This window comes from Nestor notabilis, unplaced genomic scaffold, assembly GCF_000696875.1.
Source record: "Nestor notabilis isolate BGI_N333 unplaced genomic scaffold, ASM69687v1 scaffold12025, whole genome shotgun sequence".
NCBI lineage: Eukaryota > Metazoa > Chordata > Aves > Psittaciformes > Psittacidae > Nestor > Nestor notabilis.
Window position 1 is genome coordinate 29,501 of NW_009929149.1, and position 10,892 is coordinate 40,392.

Genomic DNA, 10,892 nt, shown 5'->3' on the forward strand with positions numbered 1-10,892 from the left:
AGGTAGGGAAAATACATCCACACATGATATCAGGTCTTGAATGACATCCGTGACGTGCTTATCCCAAAGACTAGCAAGGAAAAAATAAACTTGGAGGAATAAAGAAGTCACTGTTACTATTTGAAACACCAAACTAATTTTTATGAAGGCATTACAGAACTTAGACTGGTATGAGCAAAAAGTGCACAATTCACAATCATGTCCTTATTTTACTGGGATGTACAAAACCCAGCAGGACTATGTGGTGGCATCTAAGGGTTTTATTTTGTTTAGTTATTAAACAGATATTACACAGCACAGCAATGACTTTGCAAGCCACACACATCCACTGGTCAGGAGTCAGGTCCATGCACTCTTTATTGCTGGCCTTCCAGTCTTTCAAGTCATGTCTCAAGGTTTTTTCCAGAAATGTATTTTTGTTAACAGAAGGCTGCAATTCACACCTAAGCACACAGCCAGGACTGAACAGCACCAGGGGCTGTAGAGACAAAAGGAATGTATCTCACACATCAGCGAAGCAGGGAAATAAGAATCTAGAATGAAAATTCCCCCTTGTTCCCTATAAACTTCTCAAACGTTCTTTGCATTGGGCAGTAGGTGTCACCGTTTCCCATGCACAGTTTTCCCAGATCACGCAAAGGCACCAAAACCTGCACTTACGAAGTATGGGCAAAAGTATAAGCAAAATCTCAGCAGATTTTTTTGTTTGCTTGTTTTTAAATCTTATCAATTACTGCAATTTCAAAAATACCCTGTCATTTGGACAGAGAACTCTGTCCGAATGCAACAGTTGTTTTACGTGTAAGTAGACTTGCAAGAACCGTCTGATGTCCTCAGGATTATTTTACATGAGGCATTTGGTTTGTCCTTCAGATGTATATAGCTTGAAAATGACATATTATTAACGGATTATCATTACTGCCTAGTTAGGCACTGGGCAGTCATACATGATGGTTCACAGAGTTTTCCTCAAAAAGAAAGGTTCCATCAGAAATTCTCCTCAACTCCAGGACAGAGTCCCAGACCCCAGCCTCCAAAATCTAACAATCTATCAGCATTACAGATCCAGCAGCCAGATGTTGTATATCCCAGAAGCAAGTATAACTTGATCAATAAATATCTGCTGGAAGAAGATTTTTCATTGTTTTTTGTTATTGTTTAGGGTTTAAGATTTTGTGTTTGATTTTTTAGATGGTTGGTTGGAGTTTTTTTGGGTTCTTTTGAGGGGAGGGTTTGTTGGTGTGGTTTTGGTTGATGGGTTTTTTTTCTTTTTTAAGGACATTATGAACCTAATTCAGATGTACAGATTTAATTATTCAGACAGCTGAACATTCCCATAATGCTGAAAAACATCCAAACGGGGTAACGATTATGTCATAGAAAAAACTGTATCTATAGTATGTATTAACTAACAACATAACAATAAAATAGACAGACAAAACAACAGAGTACAAGAGAAAGGAGGGAGGGGAATGAGTCACAACAGCCCAAGGTAAGGTCCACACCTGAATTTTGCCAGTCCAATAATGTGATCACCATCTCAAGAACAGCAGAAAACTGGACCTGGTTTTCTTTCAAAAGCTTTAAAGATAAAGTCCTTAAGGAGATAGAGCTGACAAACAAAGTCAAACTTTTTTTTGGCAACTAGCTATGTTAAAATTGCAGATTCACTTAGCCATATATGCTCAGATGCAAATAAGCTCCTGCTGGAATGAGTTAATTTGCCAAATATTATGATAAATAGTTTACTCTATTCCATGGATTCGTTTGCTTGCTCTACTTTTTTACATCAGAGTCACAGCTACTCATGTCAGCTAACTGAGGTCCAGTGAAAAAACCCATGTTGATGTACAGACCATTAAAAGTCATTGAGGTTTTGGATTCATGTTTGTGACTCTGTTTTATAAAAATTATCAGAGAAACAATCAGAAGGAACAGAGTACAAGAAGATTGACTCTTGTTTGAAATCTGGACTCTGCCAGGATTATGCAATAGGGGAGGAAACCCAAGAGAAAGGTCACCATACATTTTTCAAGAAGATAAAAACCCCAGTAACTTTTTATTATATCATAAATTGCTTTAAAAAAAAATCTTCTATTTAAATCCATCCAGCTGTTAAAAAGTTAATGCTCTGACATTTTACTTAAGGACAGCAGATACTCATCTTCCTGGCTTCATATTTTGCTAATTGTACAAGTGGGTAACTGGCTCACCTCCTCTGAACCTTAATATAAGGATGTTCTAGTCATTGACTGATAAAACTGAGAAGAGTGAGAGCATTATTTATACCTGAATTGGTACTTTCATAGATGTTTTTTGCTCTGCTATAGAGGTGTATAAGCTTACCAGTAATTCGGTTTTCAATTTCCCCTTGCATCTGGAGGGAGTCCACATAAATGGTCCTGTTTCCAATGATTCGTGCACATGCAATTCCCCTGTATGGCTGACAGAACCCATCTTCATGGTAATCTTCTCTGCAAAAGACAGGTTAGGATTTTATAAGCAGTTGTCTAGCTGTCCCCAATGAATTTTTACAAAATATACTCTTACAAGGGAGAAAACACAAAAGACTAAATCTGAAATTTTTCCATTCCCCAGGTGCAGATTTCTCTTCCAATTCTCCCTACACTACCTTAGAAGTATTAATGAGGCACCTTGTAAATAGCTTATTAGAGAAAGAAGTAAACCAAAACCCAAGATTAATTTAAAAATCATATGCCGTTAGTAATAGGATTTGACAGCTGAATCTATTAAAAAGCCTTTTGATTCAGACAGCAACATAGATCTTGTTACATGTCCCCATGCATTTCTGACATCTAGCTGCACCAAGCACAATTAGGCAAATGTTTCTCTTCTCCTACTTATATATACCACTCTTCATTTCCTCTAGTGACCAGCAGAAGAGATCTTGCCAAGCTTTAATTAAAACATGGAATAATTTAAACTCTGAATTAGGGAAACAGGATAAAAAGTAATCAAGGTTTTAAACTCTTTTCCTCTTCTCTCTAGTTAGAGTCTATGCCAAATTCCTCTTCCAACATATATTTTAATAAATTTTTCAATTCAATGAGGCTTTGGGCCAGATTTTAGTCCCTTACATCAACATAAATATTTTGGCATGAAAGCCAAAATAGCCTTAAGGCTCAGTGGTTCAACACATCATCCCCAAAGCCCCAGTATATAATACACAGCTGAGCTGTAGCTTAGTGCTTAGCACTGAAAGGGGTTTCAAAGTGAGAGCACTCTCAGAGTTAATACCCAGTATGCCACGTGTTTCCTCTGGCACAGCATAGCCTTCATGCTAGGATTCACTAGCCTGATGGAGTCACAGCATGTCATTCACTGCATGATGGACCAAAAGAGACATAAAATATAGTACAGAAAGCTATGACTCTAGAAGAACCTCAGGACACCCAAAACCTTAACCGGCTTTTGTAGCTAAACAATCAGTTTAAAACTCTGAGGCACCTCTCTGGTACAGGCAATTTTTGAAGAATTACTTCAATACTCTTCTGCACTTTGTACTGCATTATCAAATTATAGAAACAGGTAGGTTAGAAAAGACCTTTAAGATCATCAAGTCCAACCACTAAATTATGCCACTAAGGGCCTCATCTACACAGTTCCTGAACTTCCAGGGATGGTGATTCCATCACTTCCCTGGGCAGCCTGTTGTTCCAATGCCTGATCACCTTCTCAGTGAAGAATTTTTTCTATCCAGTTTAAATCTCCCTGGATATCTATACCTGTTTCAGTCACCTGTGTTTCCACTTCTTTTGCAAATACCTTTACCCTTCCTTAGGGTGCCACATGAGCAGGCCAAAGCAGTCAGTGAATACATGTTAAAACACATAACTTCAGCTGGCCAAATCAGCATGAAAACCTGCTACCTGACAACAGCTAGACATGATGAGCCTACCACTCAACACCTACACAGTACCAAGTGTGGCCTATTATTTCTGCTATGTTTTTCTGTCTTAGAAGCCTCTTTCATTTTTCCTCTAATGTGTCTCCTTGATAAAGCTCATCTCTTCAGGGAAATCTTACCAGTATTTCTTAAAGTATAAACTCTTTGGCAGTAAAAGGATGGGCAGGACTGTTCATACAGTGTAGACAAAATCTGGAACCATTGATCGATACTCAAGCAGCACCTTTCCCTTTCCTCCCAGAAAGACAATGACTTTACAAGACCTGGTCCATCACATAGCTGCTAGGTAAACCAAGGTGATACCAAGTGTCTCACGCAGTTGTTGTCCAGCTCTAGCCTTTATTTCCTATCACAGTATGACTGTTAAGTATTCATAAAATGACATTTTGTCTACAAACTCTGAAATAAGTTCTGCTTCCACAAAGATATGTAAGATTTTATTATGGTGGGTGAAGCAAAGGAGGAGTCTTTCAGGATCAATTAATTCCTGCAGTGAAATTATTTCACTCTCATAAAACCCCCTCTACTTTTGCAACAGTTGCATCATGCCTGAAGGGATAAAAATATCAAAGCATTCTGTTTGTGCTGATGATCCTTGTGTTTTATGATCCTTGACCACCTCAGTAGGAAGTCAGCAATTCCCATAAGGAGCTGAATGAACATGAAACCTCTATTTGACCTCTTCCTCAAGAGTAAATTCATATGCTACCCTGCAGAAAAAGGTCTGTAGTGTATCTAACTGAAACTGTACCTCACACTTCAAATCAGTGCAGAGCTCTCTCACCAGCACAAAAAAAAAACAACAAAACAACCCACCCCAAAACCAACAACAACAACAAAAACCCCAGCCAAAACTATAAAAACAGCATGGGTTTGGTGACAAAAGCAGCGTTGATCTCTTGCTTAGCTCAGTTTATTTATTTCTGTCTAGAAACTTTTAAATACAGCTTAGATACTATATATACACACATATGCTTCCCTCTCGCATGTTGTAGTCAACTGCTGATTAAACTAAACTGGATATGACCATTACCATGGATGCAAGCAAAAGTAAACAGTAACTTGATGTCAGATACTCTAACAGAAGCTGGGCTGTTACTCTACATGCATCTTTGTCAGGTCAGGAAACACAGTGAATACCATTTGACTAATAGTAATATTGAGGGGACAAAATTACATTAGTCTTTTTAGGAAAATAGTTGATTTCAACAAAGCTGCGTAAGCAGCAGCACTTACAGTTTCCTTACAGATTACTCTTACCCTCAGCTACATGTACACTTAGCACACGGCAAAACATCGTCAGCAAAAAGCAACATGTGGGGAATTGGATAGAACAGTGCAGGTGCAGTGTCACACTCAAACAGGAGTCTTTGGAACCATGTGAGACTTTGATTCACGCTTCAAACCATATGACAGCAATTCATTTGCTGATCAGAGCAAGAGTTAAAAGCTGCTGAAAATAGGCAGAAATACTGACTCTTCAGTTGCCTGCTGTTTAAGCTGTAAAATCGGCTCAAGAATCCTGATAAAGAAGATATCTGACTCCACAAGAGGGATCTAGAAGAGTTCAATTTATTCCACTTGCAGGATTCTCACAAGCTAACCACCATAGGTGCTTTTTTACCTTTGTTCTTTGTTGGTTTGCTCTGAATATTTCAAGATGGCATTACCTTTTCTCATTAGTGATTTTTTTCCATTTTTACATATTTTTTTTGTTTGTTTTACAAAACAGAGTCAAGAACATCCTAAGTGTCGATCACCTTTTTTCACACTTGTGGAGGGCAGCCTGGAATGGAGGCACCTGGAAAGCAGCACTCAATTAGAGTGGAGGTAAGGTTTATTGTCTTATTGAGAGAATTCTCACCCCAGCTACTTGTCAGACGTATGACCAGAGTTTGGATTTTAAAATAAAATCATAAAGAATCTGACAGAGCCTCTATTCCTAAAACAACAACTTCCATTTCTTAGGATGAACGTCATTATTTTTCTATACCCATAAGGTGATCTTCTGCCAGAACAATAAAGTTAAGATCTAGCCTTTTTAATATAAAGCTAAAGCAAGAGAACCTTTTAATTCAGGCATAGACAAATAATACCAAAACATTCATACTACTCTTATATACAACATGGAGTGTGTCTAAGATTGAACAGGCTTACCAGGTCTCTAAACATCTTGAAGTTGATAAGACATTTACAAGTTCCTTATCACACATGCACTTCACCACCTGATTAAATACAGTCTGCCCTCAGGTTTGTGGGCAGAAGTCTGTATGAAATGGAGAATTAGCCATACAGGCAATGTAGAAGAAACACGCAGGTTCAGTGTTATGGTGCCAGTTGAATCTCTTCCCTCTGACAGAAATCGTAACTTCTAGGGACATCTGGGTCTATAAAGGAAGCACTGGAAGAACCCGATGCCTCTGAATAGGAATAAAACCCAGCATGCATAAACAGGAATCTCTCTAGATGGTGGTCATGCAGAACTTCCATACAGCAGGTAGATATCTGCTCTAGAAGTATATGGAGAGATTTCTAGGTGTACAGCACGTGCTGCAAAAGCATATCAACTTTGCCACCCCCACCCTTGCATTAAGCTTTACTTCAATTTCATGTGTGACAGAAAAAGAACACTGAACAAAAGACTACGAAAGAAAATACCTAGGAAACAAAGAGGCTTTTCTTAATGGAAAATCTGAAATGCTGAAAGAATACATCTGTACTATACACAATGTATGATATCTAAGTAGCACAATCCATTGTATGCGACTGTCACATCCGAACAGTCCAGAGGGCATATGAAACAAAATGTCTCAGTAAATAAAAGGCAACAGTGGAAAATGTTCAATACTAAAATCACCATAAGCATGTAAGTCTGAGAAGAGCTTTCAGTATGTATCTGATACCCCTGAAAACACGGTAAGTGCAGACTAGTGATTTTGCTGAGAAACAGAGAAAGCACATTAAGGTGTATCAGTCTTTAGCAAGGGTTCACAAACGGAATTCTGAAAACAGAGTTTAGAGCTACTAGATATTTATTCTCCTTTAAGATAGGGTTTTTTTCTGATTGCATCCCACACACAACTTACAAAGACAACAGAAACTCATAAGATAAATCTATTTTCCTGAAAATAAAAAAAACCAAAACACTGTGTATCAGCCATAAAAAGAAATTCAGAAATCCTCCAGAAAACTCAGAAAGAAAAACTTTTTTTATTGAATAAGCTGAAAGACAACTAACTTAATAAGTCTACCAACCTATCCTTGTATTAAAAAAAAAAAAAAGTTATTTAAAATTACAATTTGAAAACAGTTTAATGTTCTAAATAATAAATCTAGAAGTTATTTGGAGGGATACATCCTCATCTTACACTTTACCAAAGTAAACAAGACTATGCCAATTCATAGAATATACCAGGATATTCCAGAGGCTATTTTTTAAGAAGATAGTAGAAACTTCATTACAGCAGTTTCACACAATCAAACTAAGTGCAGTTAAAATTTCCTATAAAATTTCCCACAACAAATAACAAACCTGAAGTTTTGACCTTCTTTCATATTGTCCAGGGATTAAACAGCTTTTAATTAAAAACTGTTAAATACTAAGAAAGCACATTATGACTCCCTCCCCTCCCCATATTCCATTACAAGAGAATGGCAAAGCAAGGCCAAATGCACAGAAAACCATAGTTACACAGTGACAGACAACAGAAAGGATAAATGATTTATGCCATGCTATTTACTATGGGTAAAGAAATACAATATCTGGTAAACAGTCACTTGTCTTACAGGAAAGTCTCAGAGTTTTTGATAGCTACAATTTGAAAACTGATGGCAGAAGCTGTGTAAAGAGAGTAATTATGATCAACAGTAAGATCAGAGGGAAAAGGACAGGCATTAGATTTCAGATTATGAGTTTACTTAGCCCAGTGCATGGCTACTTCATAAACATAAAGCACACAAGTTAAACAGCCTACAATACAAAGAATAAAAAGAATAAAGGGTTTATGTTTAATTAAAGAGAGGCAAATCACTCTGACTTGAGGGAAGAGCATTATAAAGAGCTGTACTAAAACATAAGGAATTTCTGGTTTTAACATACGTATGCATTCATGGTTTGCTTATACTGCATCTCAAAGAGGACCTCTCATAATCTGGCACTGCAGCCCTTGTAATTTGTTACCCTTACTCTTGACATGTATCATATCATAGTGCTGGGGAGCCAACTGACTCACAAGGGGATCACTTTTCAATGGCTAAAATGAGTTCACAGCTTCAAATATTCACTCCCTCCCACTGAAACATGTCACAGAGGAGATCAGAGAGAAGAGAAACACACTACCCTTATCATGTGCCGTAACACACTTATAAAATGCCTCCTGTAAAAAACACAGTGAATTTATATTAACGTTACTTTAGAAAAATCCTTGTTAATTTCCAGCCAGGTTTTTATATTTACTTTTCAGGGAAAATATAAAATAAACTCTTGTTTCAGAATGAATTATAATTTGTCAAGAGTGCTGCCTTTTAAAGTAATAGTTACAATAGGCTATAAAATTGCCTTTGCTCATAGGCTTTCTGTTGTGCACAGAAGATCAATGGAAGTTTTACTAGTGACACTGAAGGCAACAGGACTAGGGAACACTAGACGGAGGAAAAGAATGGTATTTTTCAAAACCAGTATTGCATTCATCCATTGAGAAGGGCTGGACTAATGCCAGCTGGTCCTAACGTCACCCATAACTTCTGCCCATATAGGGCAGAAATTCACTAAAGTGCATAAATGGGTTCGACGTTTTAGTGAAGTTTCCAAAATCCAGATGCACAGGAAAACCTAAAAAAATCCAGCCAACCAACTGGGGAAAAAAAAACCCCAAACTCAAACCCACCAACAAAACCCACAAACAAACCCAAAAAACCCACAAACCATAAAACACCAAAACCCCTCACCTGCACATCTGTGTCCTGACTGCTGAAGCCAAGAAGTAAAAGGATGGTAAGGACAGCTTTACTGCTGCATCAAGCCCTGCCTGGATGGAGGCACCCTGTGCCCACATCATGAGAGACGGGCACAGGCTTCCTGCACTACCTGTATCCATGCTCTGAACAAACAACTTCATTCTCTGACCTAAGGGTTATCTGCAAATAACCCGCCTCTCTGGCACATAAAATCATTACACATCTTCAACCACATCTAAAGCTCACAGGTCCTGGGATATCAGAAAATAGTAGTTAACACCTCAAAGAGAACTTCACTATAACAGAAGAGGGATGTAAAAACTTTTCCCATAAACTAAAGGAATGAAATAAATAGTATCAGAAAAGAAGGAGAGTCTAGTGCTAAACAGTCAAACACTAACGGGCAAAGGAATTTATATAAATAGTCATAGCTCAGTTGAAGTTAATGGACCTGTGACAATTTACACTCACCAGCTATACGGCCCATGAACTTTGCTACCAGATGCTCAGTGAATGAAACAACAGACCCCCAAAGCAAGATCCCCTTACATGTAGCATGCAAATCAGATAAATATTAACATATAGCATTTCTTTTTGTGCTTTTTATCTGAAAAGTAGTGCATAACAAATCTTTAAAAAAAATGTACTTAAAATCGTATTTACTGAACACAGCAATTGTGCTGCATGTGATTTGAATACTTACCTGCTAGTTCTTAAAAACTACATTGTGAAATTAAACTCCAGATTCAGTGTCTAAGATCAGTAAAAAATAACAGTTGATCTTTATTCTGTTGATTCTACTAAATGATGAATTTGTTAATGTTAGTCACAGGACCTGAGATACCATTACTAGATAAAGCAACTCATTGAAATGTCATTAGTAAAAGCACAGTTGCAAATGGACTTAGTGTTTGTGACAAACTAGAGAAAAGGAAGTCATTCATCAAACAGCAACTTGTAAGCAATAATTTCATTTTTAGCCTATTCTAATTATTTCCACAAAGGATTACAAAATCAGTGTTTTTAAACACAAAGTTCAGGCTCTCTCACAAAGTCTGTCACTAAAATACAGTCCAACTAACGTTTTAAACATATATTCTGATGTTACCATGAAAAGAGTATTAAGGTATGAAAGGAGTATGCAAGGTATTTAAAAAGCATTTAAACACACATCAATTGTGTTTATGCATATGCCTTCGCTGAATCATAAACCAAATTGCTCTCCTTACTAAGCATTGTCTAAAGTGGATGTCAGCAATCCTAGCTGAGCTGTGCCCTTGCTAAAACATACCACATTCAGTTATATAAGAGGATAAAATCAATGGAAAATGGTATTGCCTTCCTTTCACAGAATCATTCTCCTTCACTCCTGTATCAAGAAAAACATGCAGCCTTCACTAGCAAAGATAAGAAGGAAGATGTAGGGAAGATGTAAGAAAGAACTGAACATTCAAACCTGTGGCAAGATGCTCTTTAGATAACACCACATGCTGCTGTGGTTTGATGGTATTATGGGCATTCACATATTTATTATTGCGTTACATAATTATAAAAGGTTTCAGTGTACCAAAACCTGTTGCTGCTTGCAAGTACAGTAATCACATACACAAGTATATACATGGGTATCAGGATGGCTTTTACTAGAGTAACCTGGATAAAATAGTCAAAGAAGCAGAGCTAAACAAGGACATCTATGTCCTGAGTTTCTGCAAGGAACAGAGGATTGTGCTGCAGGGAACAGAGGATTGTGCCTGGAGGTAACCCCAGCCATAATCCATCATGTAACTTCAATCAGAAGACCTAATACTACTTCTACCTTCTCTTTCAATTTACTCAAATGACATTTTTGTATATTCTCCCCATTTTCATAGGTGTTAACATGTTGGATGAAATCTTGAAATCAGATGAGTCAACTGGCAATCCAAGGAAGGCTGCAAGCCTGTTTCCTGAGTGCCAAATATTTTTAACAGAAGCATCTCTGTTACAACAAGGGTTACTGAAGAATTGG

The 10,892-nt window shown here is 37.5% G+C and overlaps 1 protein-coding gene across 1 annotated transcript in view; it reads right to left on the reverse strand.

Annotated features, from left to right (window-relative positions):
* ROR2 (receptor tyrosine kinase-like orphan receptor 2) overlaps positions 1-2,474 on the reverse strand; it is a gene marked incomplete at its 5' end in the record, with an annotated part of 9,850 nt that extends 7,376 nt beyond the window's left edge. Inside the window, one exon of the mRNA XM_010014862.1 lies at positions 2,347-2,474. Coding sequence (XP_010013164.1) covers positions 2,347-2,474 — 128 coding nt within the window. The remainder of the gene's footprint in view (positions 1-2,346) is intronic.
* Between the last annotated feature and the right edge of the window lie 8,418 nt (positions 2,475-10,892).